Source organism: Palaemon carinicauda, chromosome 1 (assembly GCF_036898095.1).
Source record: "Palaemon carinicauda isolate YSFRI2023 chromosome 1, ASM3689809v2, whole genome shotgun sequence".
NCBI lineage: Eukaryota > Metazoa > Arthropoda > Malacostraca > Decapoda > Palaemonidae > Palaemon > Palaemon carinicauda.
Window position 1 is genome coordinate 2,879,259 of NC_090725.1, and position 23,649 is coordinate 2,902,907.

General features: G+C 39.7%; 2 protein-coding genes across 2 annotated transcripts in view; both read left to right on the forward strand.

Moving 5' to 3' along the window:
- LOC137646104 (tropomyosin-like) overlaps window positions 1-3 on the forward strand; it is an 810-nt gene extending 807 nt beyond the window's left edge. The window contains exon 1 of the mRNA XM_068379301.1: window positions 1-3. This exon is cut by the window's left edge and continues 807 nt beyond it. Coding sequence (XP_068235402.1) covers window positions 1-3 — 3 coding nt within the window.
- Window positions 4-12,137: 12,134 nt separating this feature from the next.
- IntS10 (integrator complex subunit 10) overlaps window positions 12,138-23,649 on the forward strand; it is a 124,804-nt gene continuing 113,292 nt past the window's right edge. The window contains exons 1-2 of the mRNA XM_068379564.1: window positions 12,138-12,383; window positions 13,285-13,352. Of these exons, the coding sequence (XP_068235665.1) occupies window positions 12,231-12,383; window positions 13,285-13,352 (221 nt within the window). The 5' untranslated portion in view covers window positions 12,138-12,230. The remainder of the gene's footprint in view (window positions 12,384-13,284; window positions 13,353-23,649) is intronic.

Below are 23,649 nucleotides of genomic sequence, written 5' to 3' on the forward strand. Positions count from 1 at the left end.
TGAACTGGACAGCGTCAAGGCTGAAAACAAGAGACTGAAGACCGAAAACGTTGGTCAAAAGGCAGCTTTAGAAAGTGAACTTAATGCTGCAGTAGAGGAAGTCTATAGAATAGGGACTAAATTGGATACTGTCCTGGATGAGAACACCAAATTGAAGACTGAACTATTAAATAAGAAAGAAGTGGTGAGCGATCTGGAAATGGCTGAGGAGGAACTGGAAAAACTCTGGAAAGAATTTGCTGGTGTTAAAGCGGAGAATAGACGACTGAATAGAGAGCTCTCGGAGGAGAGAGCCACAAGAAATACGTTGATGGAGGCCGACGAGAAGAATAAAATTCTGGAAGAAGAAATTAGGAATCTAACTTCAGTGGCAGACGAATTTGCAATTTATAAGGAAAAGTATCAAGAGGTGATGGAAAGAAACACGAAGCTGGAGATAGAATTAAACCATAAGAATTACGCTATTAGCCAACTTGTAGACGGTCTCTCTCAAATACACCCCGAGTTGAAGGAATTATATCTCATGGACATTTCTGGTGAGCAGACTGGGGATGTAATATGGGATAGCCAGTTGAATAGATTCGCCCTTCAAGAGATGAGAAGGCAGGGCTGGAAAAAAGACTAAAGAGGAATTATATCCCAACGCAAAATATGAAAAAAACCGGGGATTATAATATCGCCACCAAAAAAAAAATAAAAAATATAAAAAATGGTGATTATAATATCGCCACCAAAAAAAAGAAAAAAAAATGGTGATTATAATATCGTCACCAAAAAAAAAAAAATGGTGATCATAATATCGCCACAAAAAAAAAATAGAAAATATAAAAAATGGTGATTATAATATCGCCACCAAAAAAAAAAAATATTTATAGGAAAAAGGGAATAAAATTTGTTTGATTTTATTTTGGAAAGGAATTTTTTTTTTCAGTTTAGTTTTGTTTGAAAGGAATAATCTTTTTGTTAAGTTTTGTTCTTCACCCATTCTGGACAGGTTCAGGACATCAGTTTCACTGGAAAGGACACCAGAAACGATTCGGCTTGAAGGACGCTTGGATGGACTGCCCCCAGCTTAAAGGACTCAAGGCTAACTTTCCATCTTGAACGATGCTTGGAATAATCTGGAGGACTGGTGCTGCAGAGGGAAGAAACCTGGCTGAGTTTAGTATGCTATGTACCTTGATGGGGTGTACAGGACCTTTGTCAAGTGCACAAATGGTCGGATATTTAGATCTATTCCTTTGGATACCAACCTTCGGGTGGTTCTGGGGGAATAATCTAGAAGACTGGCTATGCAGAAGGATGAAGCTGGGATTCTTCTAGTATGCAAACAAGTTGTTATAAGGTGAACCAAGACATCTTTGGCTGGGAAGAGAAGCTGCATCTTTTGGAGGTAGTCATTCATCAGTCCAAATTTTTAGGAACTCGCAGCTGTGGAGCATCAAATAGCAGGAGCAGAAGATAGTAACAGCTAGCAAAAGTTAGCAGCAGTAGCAGAACCAGCAGCAATGGGAAAGCAACGGTTAGCAGTAGCTAGCAGCAGTCGCAGCTGAGGTTAGCAGCAGTATGCAGCAGACGTTAGCAGAAGCAGCTAGCAGCAGCTAGGAGCAACAGCAAGCAGCATGTGCTAGCAGCAGCAGCTTGCAGCAGCAACAGTTGCAGTAGCGAGCGGCTGCAGCAGGAGCAAGCAGCAGCTACAGCAGGCTGCAAAAGCAGCAGCAGCTAAAAAAGGTAGCAGCAGCTGCAGCTAGCAAAATCAGCTGAAGCAGCAGTCTGCAGAAGCAGCAGTAAGCAGCAGCAGCAGCAGCTAGCAAAAGCAGCAGCAGCTACCAAAGGTAGCAGCAGCTGCAGCTAGCAAAAGTAGCAGCAGCAGCAATCTGCAAAAGCAGCAGTAAGCAGCAGCAGCAGCCGCAAGCAAGAGCAGCAGTAGCAGCAGCAAGCAGCAGCACTAGCAACAGCAGCTTGCAGTAGCAAATAGCAGCAGCTAATAGCCAAAAGCAACGTTGCAGCTAGCAAAAGCAGAGACTGCAGCTAGCAGCAGCAGTAATTAGTAGCTACAATTGATAGTAGCTAACAGCATCAGTTATGAGAGAGCAGAATCTGCCAACAGCTGGGGGTCGTGAGAAACACCAGGAACAGATGCAGCAAAAAAAAAAAAAAAAAAAAAAAAAATACTAAAAAAATAGGAAAGAAAATAAAAAAAGAGCAGCAGACAGAGGAAGAAGAGAAGGAGGAGAAGCAGCCAAAAAAAAAAAAAAGAAATGGTGATTATAATATCGCCACCAAAAAAAAAAAAAACCAAAAAATGGTGATTATAATATCGCCACCAAAAAAACAAAAACAAAAAAATGGTGATTATAATATCGCCACCAAAAAAACAAAAACCAAAAAATGGTGATTATAATATCGCCACCAATAAAAAAAAAACAAAAAAATGGTGATTATGATATCGCCACCAAAAAAACAAAAACAAAAAAATGGTGATTATAATATCGCCACCAAAAAAAAACATAAAACAAAAAAATTATTATAATATCGCCACCAAAAAAAAAAAAAAAGGTGATCATAATATCGCCACCGAAAAAAAAAACAAAAAACAAAAAAATGGTGATTATAATATCGCCACCAAAAAAAAAATGGTGATTATAATATCGCCACCAAAAAAAAAAAATGGTGATTATAATATCGCCACCCAAAAAAAAATGTGATATAATATCGCCACCAAAAAAAAAAAGTGGTGATTATAATATCGCCACCAAAAAAAAAATGGTGATTATAATATTGCCACCCCAAAACAAAATGGTGATTATAATATCGCCACCAAAAAAAAAAAAAAAAAAAAAGAATGGTAATTATAATATCGCCACAAAAAAAAATAATAATGGTGATTATAATACCGCCACCAAAAAAAACAAAAAACAAAAAAATGGTGATTATAATATCGCCACTAAAAAAAAAAATAGTGATTATAATATCGCCACCAAAAAAAATGGTTATTATAATATCGCCATCAAAAAAAAAAAAAAAAATGGTGATTATAATATTGCCACCAAAAAAAAATGGTGATTATAATATCGCCACAAAAAAAAAAAATAATAATGGTGATTATATTTCCAAAAAAAAAAAGAAATGGTGATTATAATATCGCCACCAAAAAAAAATGGTGATTATAATATCACCACCAAAAAAAAAATGGTGATTATAATATTGCCACCAAAACAAAAAAAAATGGTGATTATAATATCGCCACCAAAAAAAAAATAATAAAAAAAAGGTGATTATAATATCGCCACCCCAAAAAAAAATGGTGATTATAATATCGCCACAAAAAAAATTAAAAAAAAAGGTGATTATAATATCGCCACCAAAAAAAATGGTGATTATGATATCACCACAAGAAAAAAAATGGTGATTATAATATCGCCACAGGAAAAAAAATGGTGATTATAATATCACCACAAAAAAAAAAATGGGGAGCATAGTATCCCCACCAAAAAGAGAAAAAAATGGTGATTATAATATCACCACCAGAAAAAGAAAAAAAAAAGGAGCAGCAGCAAGAAGAGGAAGAGAAGGAGAAAGAGAAGCAGCAAAAAAAAAGGCAAAAAAACCTGAAAAAAAATACAAAAACAAAAAAACAAACAAAAAAGGAGCAACAGCAAGAGGATGAAGAGAAGGAGGAAGAGAAACTACAAAAAAAAAAAAAAAAAAAAAAAAAAAAAAAAAAAAAAGCAGCAGCAGCAAGAGGATGAAGAGATGGAGGAGGAGAAGCAGCAAAAACAAAGAAATAAAATAAACCTAAAGAAAATACAAAAAAAGAAAAGTACTGACTCAGTGGGAAGGACCAAGTAGTTGGACTATGGAAGATTAAGAGAAAAAGGAACTTTGTTTTGAGAAGGAAATATCCTTTGATGTAGGAGTACAGGCCTTCATCATTGGATAAAGTACTGACTCAGTGGGAAGGACCAAGTAGTTGGACTATGGAAGATGAAGAAAAAACGGAACTTTATTTTGAGGAGGAAATATCCTTTGATGTTGGAGTACAGGCCTTCATCATTGGATAAAGTACTGACTCAGTGGGAAGGACTAAGTAGTTGGACTATGGAAGATGAAGAGAAAAAGGAACTTTGTTTTGAAGAGGAAATATCCTTTGATGTTGGAGTACAGGCCTTCATCATTGGATAAAGTACTGACTCAGTAGGAAGGACCAAGTAGTAGGACCATAGAAGATGAAGGGAAAAAGGAACTTTGTTTTGAAGAGGAAATATCCTTTGATGTAGGAGTACAGGCCTTCATCATTGGATAAAGTACTGACTCAGTGGGAAGGACTAAGTAGTTGGACTATGGAAGATGAAGAGAAAAAGGAACTTTGTTTTGAGGAGGAAATATCCTTTGATGTAGGAGTACAGGCCTTCATCATTGGATAAAGTACTGACTCAGTGGGAAGGACTAAGTAGTTGGACTATGGAAGATGAAGAGAAAAAGGAACTTTGTTTTGAGGAGGATATATCCTTTGATGTAGGAGCACAGGCCTTCATCATTGGATAAAGTACTGACTCATTGGGAAGGACCAAGTAGTTGGACCATAGAAGATGAAGAGAAAAAGGAACTTTGTTTTGAGGAGGAAATATCCTTTGATGTTGGAGTACAGGCCTTCATCATTGGATAAAGTACTGACTCAGTGGGAAGGACTAAGTAGTTGGACTATGGAAGATGAAGAGAAAAAGGAACTTTGTTTTGAAGAGGAAATATCCTTTGATGTAGGAGTACAGGCCTTCATCATTGGATAAAGTACTGACTCAGTGGGAAGGACTAAGTAGTTGGACTATGGAAGATGAACAGAAAAAGGAACTTTGTTTTGAGGAGGAAATATCCTTTGATGTAGGAGTACAGGCCTTCATCATTGGATAAAGTACTGACTCATTGGGAAGGACCAAGTGGTTGGACCATAGAAGATGAAGAGAAAAAGAAACTTTGTTTTGAAGAGGAAATATCATTTGATGTAGGAGTACAGGCCTTCATCATTGGATAATGTACTGACTCATTGGGAAGGACCAAGTAGTTGGACCATAGAAGATGAAGAGAAAAAGGAACTTTTTTTTGAGGAGGAAATATCCTTTGATGTTGGAGTAAAGGCCTTCATCATTGGATAAAGTACTGACTCAGTTGGAAGGACCAAGTAGTTGGACTATGTAAGATGAAGAGAAAAAGAAACTTTGTTTTGAGGAGGAAATATCCTTTGATGTTGGAGTAAAGGCCTTCATCATTGGATAAAGTACTGACTCAGTTGGAAGGACCAAGTAGTTGGACTATGGAAGATGAAGAGAAAAAGAAACTTTGTTTTGAGGAGGAAATATCCTTTGATGTTGGAGTAAAGGCCTTCATCATTGGATAAAGTACTGACTCAGTTGGAAGGACCAAGTAGTTGGACTATGGAAGATGAAGAGAAAAAGGAACTTTGTTTTGAGGAGGAAATATCCTTTGATGTTGGAGTACAGGCCTTCATCATTGGATAAAGTACTGACTCAGTGGGAAGGACCAAGTAGTTGGACCATAGAAGGTGAAGAGAAAAAGAAACTTTGTTTTGAGGAGGAAATATCCTTTGATGTTGGAGTACAGGCCTTCATCATTGGATAAAGTACTGACTCAGTGGGAAGGACCAAGTAGTTGGACCATAGAAGATGAAGAGAAAAAGGAACTTTGTTTTGAGGAGGAAATATCCTTTGATATAGGAGTACAGGCCTTCATCACTGGATAAAGTACTGACTCATTGGGAAGGACCAAGTAGTTGGACCATAGAAGATGAAGATAAAAAGAAACTTTGTTTTGAAGAGGAAATATCCTTTGATGTAGGAGTACAGGCCTTCATCGTTGAATAAAGTACTGACTCAGTGGGAAGGACCAAGTAGTTGGACTATGGAAGATGAAGAGAAAAAGGAACTTTGTTTTGAGGAGGAAATATCCTTTGATGTAGGAGTACAGGCCTTCATCATTGGATAAAGTACTGACTCAGTGGGAAGGACTAAGTAGTTGGACTATGGAAGATGAAGAGAAAAAGGAACTTTGTTTTGAAGAGGAAATATCCTTTGATGTAGGAGCACAGGCCTTCATCATTGGATAAAGTACTGACTCAGTGGGAAGGACTAAGTAGTTGGACTATGGAAGATGAAGAGAAAAAGGAACTTTGTTTTGAGGAGGAAATATCCTTTGATGTAGGAGCACAGGCCTTCATCATTGGATAAAGTACTGACTCATTGGGAAGGACCAAGTAGTTGGACCATAGAAGATGAAGAGAAAAAGGAACTTTGTTTTGAAGAGGAAATATCCTTTGATGTAGGAGTACAGGCCTTCATCATTGGATAAAGTACTGACTCAGTGGGAAGGACTAAGTAGTTGGACTATGGAAGATGAAGAGAAAAAGGAACTTTGTTTTGAGGAGGAAATATCCTTTGATGTAGGAGTACAGGCCTTCATCATTGGATAAAGTACTGACTCAGTGGGAAGGACTAAGTAGTTGGACTATGGAAGATGAAGAGAAAAAGGAACTTTGTTTTGAGGAGGAAATATCCTTTGATGTAGGAGCACAGGCCTTCATCATTGGATAAAGTACTGACTCATTGGGAAGGACCAAGTAGTTGGACCATAGAAGATGAAGAGAAAAAGGAACTTTGTTTTGAGGAGGAAATATCCTTTGATGTTGGAGTACAGGCCTTCATCATTGGATAAAGTACTGACTCAGTGGGAAGGACTAAGTAGTTGGACTATGGAAGATGAAGGGAAAAAGGAACTTTGTTTTGAAGAGGAAATATCCTTTGATGTAGGAGTACAGGCCTTCATCATTGGATAAAGTACTGACTCAGTGGGAAGGACTAAGTAGTTGGACTATGGAAGATGAAGAGAAAAAGGAACTTTGTTTTGAGGAGGAAATATCCTTTGATGTAGGAGCACAGGCCTTCATCATTGGATAAAGTACTGACTCAGTGGGAAGGACCAAGTAGTTGGACCATAGAAGATGAAGAGAAAAAGGAACTTTGTTTTGAGGAGGAAATATCCTTTGATGTTGGAGTACAGGCCTTCATCATTGGATAAAGTACTGACTCAGTAGGAAGGACCAAGTAGTAGGACCATAGAAGATGAAGGGAAAAAGGAACTTTGTTTTGAAGAGGAAATATCCTTTGATGTAGGAGTACAGGCCTTCATCATTGGATAAAGTACTGACTCAGTGGGAAGGACTAAGTAGTTGGACTATGGAAGATGAAGAGAAAAAGGAACTTTGTTTTGAGGAGGAAATATCCTTTGATGTAGGAGTACAGGCCTTCATCATTGGATAAAGTACTGACTCATTGGGAAGGACCAAGTAGTTGGACCATAGAAGATGAAGAGAAAAAGGAACTTTGTTTTGAGGAGGAAATATCCTTTGATGTTGGAGTACAGGCCTTCATCATTGGATAAAGTACTGACTCAGTTGGAAGGACCAAGTAGTTGGACTATGGAAGATGAAGAGAAAAAGAAACTTTGTTTTGAGGAGGAAATATCCTTTGATGTTGGAGTAAAGGCCTTCATCATTGGATAAAGTACTGACTCAGTTGGAAGGACCAAGTAGTTGGACTATGGAAGATGAAGAGAAAAAGGAACTTTGTTTTGAGGAGGAAATATCCTTTGATGTTGGAGTACAGGCCTTCATCATTGGATAAAGTACTGACTCAGTGGGAAGGACCAAGTAGTTGGACCATAGAAGGTGAAGAGAAAAAGAAACTTTGTTTTGAGGAGGAAATATCCTTTGATGTTGGAGTACAGGCCTTCATCATTGGATAAAGTACTGACTCAGTGGGAAGGACCAAGTAGTTGGACCATAGAATATGAAGAGAAAAAGAAACTTTGTTTTGAGGAGGAAATATCCTTTGATGTTGGAGTACAGGCCTTCATCATTGGATAAAGTACTGACTCAGTGGGAAGGACCAAGTAGTTGGACCATAGAAGATACAGAGAAAAAGGAACTTTGTTTTGAGGAGGAAATATCCTTTGATGTAGGAGTACAGGCCTTCATCGTTGGATAAAGTACTGACTCAGTAGGAAGGACCAAGTAGTAGGACCACATAGAAGATGAAGAGAAAAAGAAACTTTGTTTTGAGGAGGAAATATCCTTTGATGTTGGAGTACAGGCCTTCATCATTGGATAAAGTACTGACTCAGTGGGAAGGACCAAGTAGTTGGACCATAGAAGATACAGAGAAAAAGGAACTTTGTTTTGAGGAGGAAATATCCTTTGATGTTGGAGTACAGGCCTTCATCATTGGATAAAGTACTGACTCAGTAGGAAGGACCAAGTAGTAGGACCACATAGAAGATGAAGAGAAAAAGAAACTTTGTTTTGAGGAGGAAATATCCTTTGATGTTGGAGTACAGGCCTTCATCATTGGATAAAGTACTGACTCAGTGGGAAGGACCAAGTAGTTGGACCATAGAAGATACAGAGAAAAAGGAACTTTGTTTTGAGGAGGAAATATCCTTTGATGTTGGAGTACAGGCCTTCATCATTGGATAAAGTACTGACTCAGTAGGAAGGACCAAGTAGTAGGACCACATAGAAGATGAAGAGAAAAAGAAACTTTGTTTTGAGGAGGAAATATCCTTTGATGTTGGAGTACAGGCCTTCATCATTGGATAAAGTACTGACTCAGTGGGAAGGACCAAGTAGTAGGACCATAGAAGATGAAGAGAAAAAGGAAATTTATTTTGAGGAGGAAATATTCTTTGATGTAGGAGTAAAGGCCTTCATCATTGGATAAAGTACTGACTCAGTTGGAAGCACCAAGTAGTTGGACTATGGAAGATGAAGAGAAAAAGGAACTTTGTTTTGAGGAGGATATATCCTTTGATGTAGGAGTACAGTCCTTCATCACTGGATAAAGTACTGACTCATTGGGAAGGACCAAGTAGTTGGACCATAGAAGATGAAGATAAAAAGGAACTTTGTTTTGAGGAGGAAATATCCTTTGATGTAGGAGTACAGGCCTTCATCATTGGATAATGTACTGACTCATTGGGAAGGACCAAGTAGTTGGACCATAGAAGATGAAGAGAAAAAGGAACTTTGTTTTGAGGAGGAAATATCCTTTGATGTAGGAGTACAGGCCTTCATCATTGGATAAAGTACTGACTCAGTGGGAAGGACCAAGTAGTTGGACCATAGAAGATGAAGAGAAAAAGGAACTTTATTTTGAGGAGGAAATATCCTTTGATGTAGGAGTACAGGCCTTCATCATTGGATAAAGTACTGACTCAGTGGGAAGGACCAAGTAGTTGGACCATAGAAGATGAAGAGAAAAAGGAAATTTATTATGAAGAGGAAATATCCTTTGATGTAGGAGTACAGGCCTTCATCATTGGATAAAGTACTGACTCAGTGGGAAGGACCAAATAGTTGGACCATAGAAGATGAAGAGAAAAAGGAGCTTTGTTTCGAAGAGGAAATATCCTTTGATGTAGGAGTACATGCCTTCATCATTGGATAAAGTACTGACTCAGTGGGAAAGACCAAGTAGTTGGACCATAGAAGATGAAGAAAAAAGGGAACTTTGTTTTGAGGAGGAAATATCCTTTGATGTAGGAGTACAGGCCTTCATCGTTGGATAAAGTACTGACTCAGTGGAAAGGACCAAGTAGTTGGACTATGGAAGAGGAGGAGAAAAAGGAACTTTGTTTTGAGGAGAAAATATCCTTTGATGTAGGAGTACAGGCCTTCCTCATTGGATAAAGTACTGACTCAGTGGGAAGGGCCAAGTAGTTGGACTATGGAAGATGAGGAGAAAAGGGAACTTTATTTTGAGGAGGAAATATCCTTTGATGTAGGAGTACAGGCCTTCATCATTGGATAAAGTACTGACTCAGTGGGAAAGACCAAGTAGTTGGACTATGGAAGATGAAGAGAAAAAGGAACTTTGTTTTGAGGAGGAAATATCCTTGGATGCAGAGGTACAAGCCTGCATCATTGGATAAAGTACGGTCTCAGTTGGGAGAATCGAATGGTTGGACTGAGGAAGATGGAGAGAAAAAGGAACTTTTTTTTTGGATAAGGATAGTCTTCATACACCTTAAGTGCTCTATAGAAAGATTTTCCCATTTGCTTTAAAATCAACCAAGATATTTCCGTTAACTGGAATAATGATAAAGGAATGACACACATAATGTACAAAAAATCCGAGTAACACCACTTATTCATGGAAGCATGCTTCACATGCAAGTTTTTTTTTGGATAGTGATTGTGAAATCGAAGATTAAGGGAAATGAAATACAGTGCTCCAAAATGCCGTATTTCTGAATCCAGCTAATGAATACCTTGTCTTGGCTTTACACAAATATCAAAAAGTTCCAGGTTGGAATGGTCAAGAGAAGGTGTTTCATGCTGCCGCTTGGAGGGATAGTGAGAATCTAGGAACTAGTATTGACGGTCTAAGACGAGCACCGGAGGGGAAGGCCATTCATTTTTAGAAATAATGGGAATGTTTGATAAATATATAATTAAAGAATGAAAGAAAGGGACACAAATGTGAAAGAATGAAATAGGGGAACACAAATATTAAGAAATGAATGCCTAAAGAATGAAAGAAAGGAGCACAAATGTTAAAGAATAAAGACCTGAAAAGACATGTTAGGGGGCTAAAGTAATAAGCTCAGAAAATAAAATCTAAAGAATGAGAGAAAATATTTAGGAATCCAAGGGTATTGCTCCTCAGCTGTGCGATTTAGTGATTAAAAGGACAATCAAACATTTATTTTCGAGATATTTTAATATTTGGTTTTTCTCTTTCCCGCTTACTGCATCAGCTGTAGAAATTATGGTTCAACTACTATCTTGATAGGCGGAGGAGCTGGTATGGATGGCTAGTGCTCGAACACTCCAAATTAGAGCTTCATGGATAGTGATGTGTTTTTCACTCGTTAAGCGCCCATATACCTAAAGTAATTCACCCGGTCCAGAGCCCACATCCAACACCACATAGTAGGTATAATAAGTTTATATAATAGTCAAATAAATAGATAAATATTAAGTTTTGCGATAACAAGCAGTTTGAAGGCCAGTCGAGTGTTTAGATAATAGGTGGCTTTCAGCAATCGTTCAGTAAAAAAAAAGGAATCATTCTAAATTAGGTAGCCGCTTAGCACACGACAACATCCTTGCTGTGCGGACGGTTCACCTGCAATGTCTGTTAAACGCGTCTTCATTTCAAGGAACATTTGAAAAGAGCTCCAGCAACAAATAAGTATGTTTTTCAATGTCGATGTGTGGATTAGACCATTTATACCCATAATATCTCATCATTTGCAAAGCATACTAGAACGGAAGAGCTTTATATTGAAGGCAAAAAACAATAAGTGTTCCTCTGTTAAGAGATAGCGTGTGGTTGACAGACAAAGCTGTTAATTTTGTATCTGAGAGATATACGATTAGTTTTTCTTGCGTTGCAATTCAGAAAATTATATTGAATTGCAACACAACACTCTAGATCTAACAGTGAAGGAAGAATTTGGAAAATGCTGATAAAAAATACAAATTATTTGAAGAAAAGAAGAAACTTTGATACACTTCTTATTAGACTGCAAGAAAATAACAAGTGCCATAAGAAATGAGTGCATTTTACTAATGAAACCACCTCTACAGATATGAAATCAGACATAAAAAGTCTATTACTATTTGAAATAGAAAATGAGTAAAACATATTTAGATATGTAATTATTAGTATAAAATCGTGAAAAGCCAGAAAAGAAACATTAAACGAAATCTAAAACATCACTGGAAAAAGTTAAACATAAACAAGGGTCGCCGTTACAAAGAATACAACCCCAAATTGTCAACACTGTAACTGGAGTCGGTGTCAGGATTGCTATTCAGGGTTGCTATTCGTACGATAATTATCATACATATTCGATTATTTTGGGTCCGGTACGATGTACGATACATACCTTGGGTATATACAATGTATGTGTGTGTGTTTGATTAAGCAATTATACTAAAATACCTTGAAATAAGCTATATATGTTACTCCTTAATGAACTTGTTCAAAGTGTGTACGATAATTTTGGTTGAAAAAACGACAATTTTAAGTTTCATGTATGATAATCCAGTGGAAATAATCTGGTAACCCTGTTGCTATTGTTGTTGATTGTCTTTCCTACAAACAAATACTGTGTACAGATAAAAAGAGGAATTACATTTAGAAAATTTAACAATGGCACCACCACCGGAGGAAGAAACTCTTCAAATGACAGATGAAGAATACCTGATATATCGAGCCAAAGAAGCTCAGAGCAAAGACCCGTGTGCCGCCAAGTGCTGGATGATAACTGCTCAGGCTCTTTTTCCAAAAAACTTTGGCATACAGGTAAATTAAAAACTTGCTGCTCATTATCGTAGCATTACAGTTTTAAGCATGGAGGATAGAGCATTTTGTCTTCTTTATAGCTTTTGTAGATTGACGGACATATCTGCTCATATAGTTTCTTTAATAGTTTAGAATTTAGATAGAATAGTTTGTTACTGTAAGACAATATTCGTAATGAAGAAAGTAAGAAATGTTCCTGGTAAATTGTAGGATTTATTGATGAAAATCCAAATTTTAAAAGGGGAGCAAACACTAGAGCACCACCTCCCCTAAGGTTCCCTACCTAACTTAGGAGCGGGATCCTTACGTACTGGGGTCGGGGGTTATGCCCCTCTGTTTCTCCATTTTAGACCGCTGTGTATGTAGCTTATCCTGAGACTAAGTCTTAACCATGTGTTTTCTTCTTAACTGGTTTCCTAGTTCAACCTATCTATAAATTTTTAAAGATATATTTTCATCAATTAATGACATCAAAACTTATAATATATATCAGGGTATATGTATGATGATGGCCATACTCCATAACTACCTTATTGTCAATCCTATTGCTAAGAACCTGGAAGAGTTAAGGAGGTCACGAGGAAAAAGTTGAAGAAAACCCTAAGAAAAATTAAAAATAAAAAGGCACTCAAACTAGAACTGTATAAAACTCTAATAAAAGACAGAAAATGTTTGGAAATAATTAGTAAGTGCCTACAAACTGAGACAAAGGAGAAAAACATCAAAAACAAAAATGTTAAAAAAGGTTAAAGATTTAAGACCAATTGCGCTTACAAATGCATCATACAAGATATTTATGGCTCTCATTAAAGACGGACTAGAAGAACAGTCAGAGAAAAATATGGAGATAAAATAGATGTTATGTATCCTCATTGTTGTTGTTATTTTTTTTTTTTTTCAGTTTGAAGTGTACCAAATAGAGAAAGCAGCAAAGAATGTGAAAGAAGCAGCCAAATGCCTCGGGGTATTGTAAGTTTATAAAAAGTTTTTTTTTAGGTTTATAATAAAGTTTATTGGATATCATGACAATTAATGAACAGTACCTTTCTTTATGTTGGTTCAGCATATATCAGTTCTAACTTTACGATGGCCATCTTTGAACATTAAATGCAAAAATAGAATCTATTTGTTCCTGCAAATACAAACCCTTATCCTTTACATAGGAAAATAATAACAGTGAAGCTAGAATATGGCAGTCAAAATTGTACAATGAGATGTAGGTACAGTAATAGGCCTGTAGTTACCTGCCCTTGCTTGTTCACTGAGTAGTCACTCCGATAGCTGCCATTAGTGGAGACCGACATCGTTCTTCAACTGGCTAGAGACTTGGCAGATTTTAAAGCTTTTCCGCCATTTTTCATCAGTGCTTTTGGATTTTGTTCCTGGGTTGACACTATTGCATCTTAGGATATTGTCCCTGAGTCGGAGATATTATTAAGCTATCATGTCTCCAACAACACTCTAGGTTGGCTAGAAGTGAATGCAGGATTTTCACCTTTGTCACCATTGAATTATACTTCTCTGAAGTCAAAGGATTAGGCTTCTTCCCAAAGGAAATCTGTTGCCGCCTTTGTTTATGCACGAGATCTGTTGGCTCAGCGTTTTCAGCCTCGCTTATTGGAAGCCGATTGCTTTGCTTGAACATTGCCAGACTTTGTCCGCGATCAAGTAGCTTTAGTGATTTGAAAGGGCTTATCAAGTGAGCTCTCTTAACCCTTAGTAAGGTTACAAGTTAACCTTCTCCGGACCCCTCTTCATCATCCCGACGGACATAGACGAGCATCTACCAGATGCCAACCAAAAGCTTCATCCACATGCACCAAAACGAAACCCCCTTTTCCACACACGCCTCAACAAACAGACATGCCTCAACCAGACGCCCGTCAACCAAAAGCGCCTCAACCACAGACGCTCTTCATCCAGTAGCAACTCCTCTACACATGCATCAACAAGACTCATCTCAACCACAAAGCATTGCCGGAACCACAGACATGCCTCAACCAGACGCCCCTCAACCAAACGCATCTCAACCACAGACTTGCTTCAACCCAGATGCTTCTCATCACAGATGCGCGTCATCCAGTAGCGCCTCAGCTTCTAGATCTAGAAGCTTCGCTAGACACAATCGCCTAGATGCATGCGCTCAAGGTGAACGAGCTCAGGACTCTCACCTGAGCACTCGCTCACTCTCGCTGGAGCATGCTATCTCTTCGGAGTGTTTACTTTTATTTCAGATGGTCTGGTAACTTGGTTTAATGTGTATAGAAGGAGTAACATTGCTAAATCGCTGGTTTGTGCTTAGGTCTTTAGGGGTTTAGAATACAGTAATACCTTAACATATGAGCATAATACGTTCCAGGACCGAGCTTATATGTCAAATTGCTCGCATCTCAAGTAGGTTTTTCCTATATAAAATAACTGAAAAATATTTTTATCCATTCCCACCCTCTTAAAAACACCAAAATCAATTACTATATATAACAAAGAAAAACATGCTTTTAATTGGAATAATACTTTACATACACTCACAAATTTGTGAATGATTGCCGGACTGTGATCTGCAATAAAATATGGTTTTACTAAGGAGTTCTTACCTTAGAGACAGACGATAGCGGCTAATGTTGGTGTGTGCAGAGGAGGAAGGGAAGGAGTATAGTACAGCACATATACAGTATTTACATTGTTCCTTACACCACGTAGCATGACACTTAAACTTGAGATTAACTTAAGTGAACTTAGCTTACTGAATTTTTAAAATCTGTTATTCTTAACTACTTTTTAATTTAATTTTTTTTACTATTCTTCACTTTTCTTATTTGCCGTCTCCGTATTGGTCACACGAGTTTCTGCTGAAGGGCCAACACCAACCGTATTGTGACGACTGTTTAGTGCCTTTGTTGACCGAATACCCCAGTTATAATAACTTAGGGAATAGATATTTGTTTGAGGCTCGAGGTGAGGGTGGCAGGTTCATCCTTGCCAAGATTCTTGGACATGATGTATCCTACAATGCAAGTGGCATTTTTAGATTTATTTCAGAAGCAGGTCTTCGGAAAAATATTTAACTTTTATAATGACATTTATCTTTTATGATTTCAATTGAATATGCTTTTATTTTTTTATGCATATATAAACTAAATGATATAGCGTCAATGACCTTAGATGTCAGAATGCCTGAAAACTTTTAATCAATCAATCACTTTTATTAGCTCTTTTGCCTTGCTTTCACTTTCACTTGCTGTAGACCTTTTAAAAAAATACTGATCCAAGGAGTTTTGTTTCTGTCTCCCCTTTCAAAATGTTGCAGAAATGAGTCTGGCAAGTGTCGTTAAAAAGAGTTGAAGCATGACCAGCAGACAATTTATTAGGATGTCTTTTCAACAAAATCATAAATATCCTACCACTTAGCCAACACTTAATCTCCCCCCCCCCCCCAAAAAAAAAAAAGTTACTCCGGTTCTGCCGCCTCCTCGCTACTGAGCTCTTGCAACACCTCTTTATGTTGCATCGTCTGGAGCTTGATCAACTCCTTGACATGGTCATTCACATCTGCCTCATCTATCTCCAGCCCCATGGACTTTCTGAGAGACACAATCTCTTCCAACACAAGGGGTTTGGGGTCAGGCTGCGTATCGAACCCTTCAAAATCCCTTTCAGCTATAGAATGTGGCCTCACTTTCTTCAAAGCTGAATTTAAGGTTTTTCGCATTAAATCCGGCCTTGCTTCATTAATAATTTTTAAACAATTCACAATGTTAAAATGGTCCTTTCAAAATTTACGAAGGGTGAGGTTGGTGTAATTTGTGACATCAAATCATTTTTTGAGCAAATACTTTGTGTATAGCTTCTTGAAATTTGAAATGACCTGTTGGTCCATGGGCTGGAGGAGTGGAGTGACGTTGGGTGGGAGATAGAGGACCATAATAAACTTGAAATCCTTGAGAATGGCATCTTCAAGATCTGGAGGGTGGCCCCAGGGGTAATGTCTTAAATGAGAAAATTTCAGTGGCAGGATTTTCTCCATCAAATACTTCTTGACTGCCAGACCAAAGGCCAGATTTACCCATTCTGTGAAGGAATGCCTCGTAATCCATGCCTTTAAAGTTGCTCACCACATCACTCTAAGCTTTTCTTTTAAGATCTTGTAACTTTTGAAAGCATGTGGGTTTTCGGAGTGATACATCAGTAGTGGCTTGAACTTGTAGTCACTGCTGGTATTAGCACACAAGGCTAGATTCAATCTATCTTTCCTAGGTTTATAGATAAGCAATTCCTTCTCTTCTACCGTGATGATTGTCCTCCGTGGCATCTTTTTTCCAAAAAAGGCCAGTTTCATTGCAGTTGGAGATTTGTTGGGGAATGTAATCTTCTGCAGTAACAAGTAAGGCAAAATTTTCAACGTACTCCTCTGTGGCTTTCACATCCAAACTCGAAGCTTCCCCATGCCTCACAACCGAGTGGATTCAAGTTCGCTTTTTAAAGTTTTCAAATCAGCCACGACAAGCTTTGAACATCTCCACTGGCGTTGATGTCTCTCCACTCTCACCTGCTTCCCTTAATTTCAAATCTTCGTAGATTGTGCTGGCCTTCTCACAGATGATTGTCTCCGTCATTCTATCGCCTGCCAGCTGCTTTTCTTTAATCCACAACAACAGAAGCCTCTCTATCTCTTCATTTTTATTAGTCCGTAACTTAGTCATGATGGTTAGGCCTTTGTAAGGCCTTGTGGTCTTAATAGCATCCTTCTGTTTGAGGATGGTATATATCGTCGATGTACTCTTCTCGTAATGGCGGGCCAAGTCACTCACATGGACACCACCCTCATGTTTTTTGTTAATATCATGCTTCTCCTCTTATCGTCATCATGTGCTTTTTCTTCTTACTGCCAATGTTTCCACTCGTTTCCTTTGGACCAATCACTTACAGTATTAGGATAATTGTTTACAAATATTGTATACGTTAAAATCATGTAAACAACGCATACAACACAGGAGATGCTCAGAGATTTTTGCAGCACTTTGAGATCACGCGAAATGAACGACTGATGTGGGATTTGAGAGCTCCCAAGCACTCGGCCAACTAGCGTTAGTATCTGTAAGCGTGCTTGTATCTTAAGTTTGTGTTTGTATCTCAATGCAAAAATTTGCTCAACAGCTTGCTTGTATCTCGGAATGTTCATATCTCAGAATGCTCGTATGTCAAGGTATTACTGTAGGTGTTTCACTCCACCTGAACATCACTTACATTACTCTAAAGTGCAAGTGAGTTATCTTTGACAAGAGAGTAGCATCTGTAAGAGCTAATCGCATAATTATAACTGGTAGGTCTAACTAGTAGACCTTAGGAGTTGTGACCGTTGACTTATAGTTACTCATGGAGGTGATCCTCACATTGGATCTCATTATGGATCAAGATAACTTAGAGTAGTTCCCTTTTGCTAATGTTTGTCGCGATAGAATTTGGTTTGACCTCACACTCCTTTCTCTTCAAAATCCAATCGGAAACCTCTTCAATAAATCTTAGTAATAAACAAATTCTTTCCAGGTCCTGAGTCTCTCTACATTGCAAGAAATAGGATTAACGGAAGATAGGATGCCGCGTGATCCATCTCTCTCTCCCTCTGAAGATTTACACAGAAAAACTTTGTGTATATGTTTAAAGGTTACTTGAGTTTTTCAAATAAATATGACTAGGGATCTTGACGCAGCTTGTTTATTTGGGAAAAATACAAATTACTTTGTTTTGTAATATTGTGTATGCCCTAATGTGGTTGCACAATTAGAATCGTGCATATTTCTTTGGACACTAATGAAAACAACAAACAGCAAGAATAGCAGGCATACTTGTTTGAAGCGCACATCAGAATTCAACTCCCACTAAGTACAGTGATAAGCTGACTGCGTACAACTGAAAGAAAATGGGACTGCTACCCTTACATTTTCCTTTTAAACAAGTAGTGTTTTGAAGACCGATAGGTAAGAGTTTCATATATTGTAAGTCACTTTTATCATTTATCTCTTCCTGTGGGAGAAATAGGGTTAGGACAAAGAAAACAACAAAGGTTTGAATGCTATTTTGTTTTCTCATTGCACGCCTGCGATCATCTGTGGTACGATTCCCATCTTGCTTGCTATTGGAATAACACCCCGATACAAGCAACTTTTGAATGGGACTACCCATACATGCAATTTGAGCATCTTTAGAATGTCTTCTGTTTTTCTCATTATTGCTAACCTATTTAGTGATTTCTTGCCCTGACAGTAGTTCCAGCTCTCTAGTTTGCTCTTTCATTAGAGTTATAAAAGATATACTACTAGAGGTTTACTTATTATGAAGAGAGAAACATGGCATAAGTGTATGATCGCAAGTCGCTACTCAACTGCTCAAGTGTTTGGTTGCAATTGGTTGCGCATCCTCTCAACTGTTCGTGATTGGTCGCATACCTTCTCAATTCCTCTTGATCGGTCGTATACCCTCACCTGTGAGCCCTAACCCAGTTGCTCCTGCCTCCATTTTTGCTAAGGAATATGCTTAGAACAGATAGTACAGTAAAGATAGTTGCAAGCATAGCAATCATGAACTTTTGTCAGCATAGTCCTATGGCAGATCCTGATCCTGGTCCAAAAGATATTGGACTAACAACAACTACAGTATAGCAGACAAACAGGGTCAAAGGTGCAACTGACATGGGTCAGGAAGTCAATGGCCTTACCATGTCGAAAATACAGCTTCTCTTCTAATTTGTGAAGTTAAGCAGCATTGGGTTGGATCAGTACTTGGATAGGGGACTGCTTGGGAACACCAGATACTGTTGGAAAATATGCATGGGAAAATTATAACAATACATACAAGCTTAGCATGACCCCTGAACAAGGATGGTGGTGCTCCACAATTTTCACCTCTTTCACTAGGGCCGTCATTCCTCCCACAATACAACCTGTGTGAGGATGCCTGTAACCTGAATAGAGGAGGGAATGGTGTCACGCAACGGAGGTTTGGACTGTGGACACGCTCCAGTCTGGATTCTGCCTACCGCTCACCAACTCACTTCCTCCTCTAATTTACCACCATTTACCTCATCGCCCTACTGCCAGGAATAGCAAGGGACTCAGCCTCCAGGCAGAGGTTCAGTTCATGCAGCAGAAGGACACTCTTCAGAATGCATTCATGTACCGCAACGTGCGCACTATCATGCTCGCCAGATTTCACTGCATTTTGAAAAGGTACAACATTGAACAATTTTAGCCAATAATGTTTACCTTACCTCCTCCAGGAGGTTAACAACAGTTCCCAAAGTTTTGTCATTTAACTCTTTCTTGTAGAAAAGGTGTCTGGGGATGGAGACCAGTTGTAGACCTTCTAGACATAATGAGTTTTGACTAACTTATCCGAGAGGGAAGTCTCAAACTGCTATTTGGACATGAGGATGGTAATCGATCTGAAGGAGGCATACTTCCAGATATACTTATCCCCGGTCCAAAGCAGGGACACACGTCAACAACATTCATCTCGTATGCTACCCGGTTGCTTCCACCGAGACAAACTCCTTTCATTCCATCATGGTTTGGGATTGTGATGAAGTGGAAAGTCACCCTTTCGACTTAAGGCATGGGAGCATGACTACCACAGTTCGTGCTCCAACTCGTCCTCCAGTCCCTGCTATTTCTTCCTCTCCTGGTCACGTGTCAAGGTATCAGTGATACTTTGACCAAAGGCTAGTCATCCTAAAACTGATCCCTTATGGGAGAAACTGGGTATTATCCCAGTTAAAGTGACCAAGAAGCAGAAGAGACAGTGGTCTGTTAGGCCTCCTCCGGAAGATACCCTTCGCATGTGAGAACTAGCAGGGGTTCGAGGTCATTCACGGACTACTGTTGGCTCTCCCGATTCAAGATTGTCCATGCTCTATCCACCGTTCTACTCCCATCGAGCCTCCGTAGACTTTGCAGCCTATGGTGGCTTCTTGGGAGGAGGTCATTAGTGTTCTAGCTTCCTTCTTCTCAAAGACACGAGAACGGAAGGGTTTGAAGTCTCTTTTGAAGAACTGGGTGTCGATGACCCAGTTCTACAGAAAAGGATTCAGGATGTGGTGGCGGCTCAGTCGCTGCCCAAGGCTCAAGAGGCTCCTCTCAGATCTCGACCTCCTACTGGGATACAGGATACCGGTTAATGATAATGACCCAACCCAGGCTCTGATGGGTGTGAGTCTGGAGTTTGAAGAATCCTTGAATTCACTCGGACAATGCAGGTGGTGTGTTGCCTCTTCTAGTTTGTCCTACAGTTCCTTCCACTGAGCAAGGAGTCATACTATTCCTGTATGCAGGTCTTGGCTTGCATAAGAAAGATTAATGGACTTAGTGGAACCCACGTACTCCCCTCCTGAGGGCAGGGACAGGGTTTTAGACCTATTCAGCCATGCCTATGGATATGACCCAGTAAAATCATGCTAGAATTGCCCTGGTCTAAGATAGTGTTAGAGTACATTAAGAGGTATATCCCAGAGAGCGGGTAGGAAAGATTCCGAGGGCAAACAACTGACTTTTTTACTTTCTCCGCCCTTTGCCAGGCAGAGAAAGTACTACGTGCTCAATGACTACCCATCGCTCTTGCCTTTAGATTCGGCAGTGTCAGCTTTGGCTCAGGGCATGACAGTCGACAAGCTGACAGCACAAAAGTGTGCCCTTTTTGGCTGTAGGCACCACCAATATAAATAGGATTGCAAAGCTAACTTTGCAGGCCTCTTCATAGATGGACTACTGGTCAGACTCCTTTGGCTATCTGATGAACAATAAGGATACAGTATGTTGGACGCCAGATAACCCGAAAGCATTTAAGAAGTCCTCCTTTCTGGTGCTAGAACCATAGAATTTCTGGCATACAATGCGGCCAACCAGTTGGCTAACTTGATCTTGAAAAGACTTATCGCTGTTATTTCAAGATTCCTTAGAAAGGTGCCGAAGAGAGAGGTGCTTCGCCTTCACTTGTCGGTAGCGGGTTCCTTTTTGTATAACTCGGAAAACATTGATGCAGTTCCGGTGCAATGGAGGAAGGCGAGTCGAGATTCCCTTCTCTATAGAGCCATAACATATTTTCCCCCTTCTTTGGCACCATCTGCACCAAAATCATCTAGGCAGTGCAGCGCCAAAAAAGTCTTCAAACTCTAAGAAGCCCATTCTTGGTAAGAGAGCTCATGGAAGGGGAGTGAACTTTGGAAAATGTTGACTCTCCCATTAGGTGCCCCATTCCTCCTGCCCTACCAGCACCAGCAGTGGTGGGAGGCCTGAGACCCAGGTAGCAGAGATGGGAGTTTCATTGGCTGATCCTTGGATGGTCAAGATACTCTGAGCAGATATTGCGTTCTGTTTCCTAGATCTCGCCCTCCTCTGACACGTTATCCAGTAATATTTTTCTTTGTGAAGGCAATAGCAAAGGATCTTACCCTTTGGACAGAAGTCCAAGCCATGCTTGAGAAGGGAGGTCGTCAACAATTCCTGAGTTGTCTTCTGTCTACTCTTTCTTGTGGAGAAGGCTTCTGAAGGCTGGAGACCAGTCATAAACCTCTCCATCTTGAATAGGTTTATTTTTCAGCCTCTGTTGAAGAGGGTGACTGCAGACACGGTCAGATAGGCTGTTATACAACGGGACTTCATGATCACACTGAATTTAAAGGATGCATATTTCCAGTTCCCAATCCATCCATAGTCAAGGAGGTGTCTAAGAATTGTTTTGCACAAAAAGATATACAGTACCAGTTTCGTGTGCTGTACTTTGTCCTGTCTACAACCCCTCAAGTGTTCACTTTAATCTCAACCTGGGCCCATGCCAACGGCATTCGTTTACTTCAGTACCTAGATGACTGGTTGGTTCTGGCAGACTCGGTGGAAACCCTTCGCCTACACTGAGACAGTCCTCTTGCATTTTGCCTCGACCTGGGGATCGTGGTGGTTTTTGAGAAGTCCTCACAGCAACTGTCTCAGAACCTGGTATATTTGTGAATGCAGATAGATACCCAATTCAGAAAAGTGTTTCCATTTTAAAGCAGAATCAAGAGATTCAAGGAAGTAATTCATCCCTTCCTTTTGCAAGGATTGCCACAGCCTCATCTGTGGTAAAGTTGGTAGGGACAACTGACTCACTTGAAACGTCTTGTCCCCAACAGTCACCTTTGCATTCAATCTTTTGAGTGGCAACTGGAGACCTTCTGGTCTCAAAAGAGGAACCCATCAGACCTTCTGGTTCCAGTAGGGTTAGAGCACAAGAGAGACTTGAGTTGGTAGGTTCTAGATGCCAACCTTGTCAAAGGGGTAGATCTTCTTTCTCCTCCCCTAGATTTCATGCTTTTCATGGATGCATAAAAAAAAGGGGGCTGGTTCACCTGTTGCAGCATATAGCCTTCGGGCTGTGGTCCAATTCAATTCTGATCGGCAGTGTCAAATAAACCTCCTGGAAATGAGGCCTGCCCTTTTAGCCCTTCAGCATTTTCAACAGCTTTTAGGTCACACTGTAGTATTGATGAGCGAGAACATAACTGTAGCGGCATACCTAAACAAACAAGGAGGTACTTTTTCATGGTAACCTTGTCATCTAGCTGTGGAAATTCTGTGAGGGACTGAAGAAAATTCAATCTCCCTGTCAGCCCGGATCATTCCAGGCAAGAAGAACATTCTGGCAGACAATCTGATCAGGAGGACTCAGATAGTTGGTTCTGAGTGGTCTTTGCATTCCCGGAGAGCTAAAAAGTCTTGACTTTGTGGGGTTCACCGATACTAGACATGTTCGCGACGTCTCTCAACCGGAAACTTCAGGTGTACTGTACTGTTCACCAGTACCAGACCCACAGGCAGCCTTCCAGGATGCCCTCCAGCACCTGTGAGACAACCTGGATGTCTATGTGTTTCCCCTTGTTCAGCCCAATGAGGAGACTCCTCAACAAAGTGTGATCATCCCGCAACCTATCAGTGACTAATAGCACCACTGTGGCAGCAAGCAGAATGGTACCCAGAATTTCTACTGCTGCTGACAGAGGTTCCAAGGTAGCTTCCACCTCTACACGACCTCCTTCGGCAACCACATGCTGAGATCTTTCACAAGACAGTCGCATCCCTACAACTTCATTTCTGGAAGTTATCCAGCTTATCCTTTCGCAGAGGTGATTTTTGTACGCAGTGGCGAAACGGATGTCTGGGTACCTTAGGAGATCTTCTGTTGCTGTCTACCCGGTGAAGTAAACCATTTTTGGTGGTTGGTGTCTCTCCACTCAGAGCCA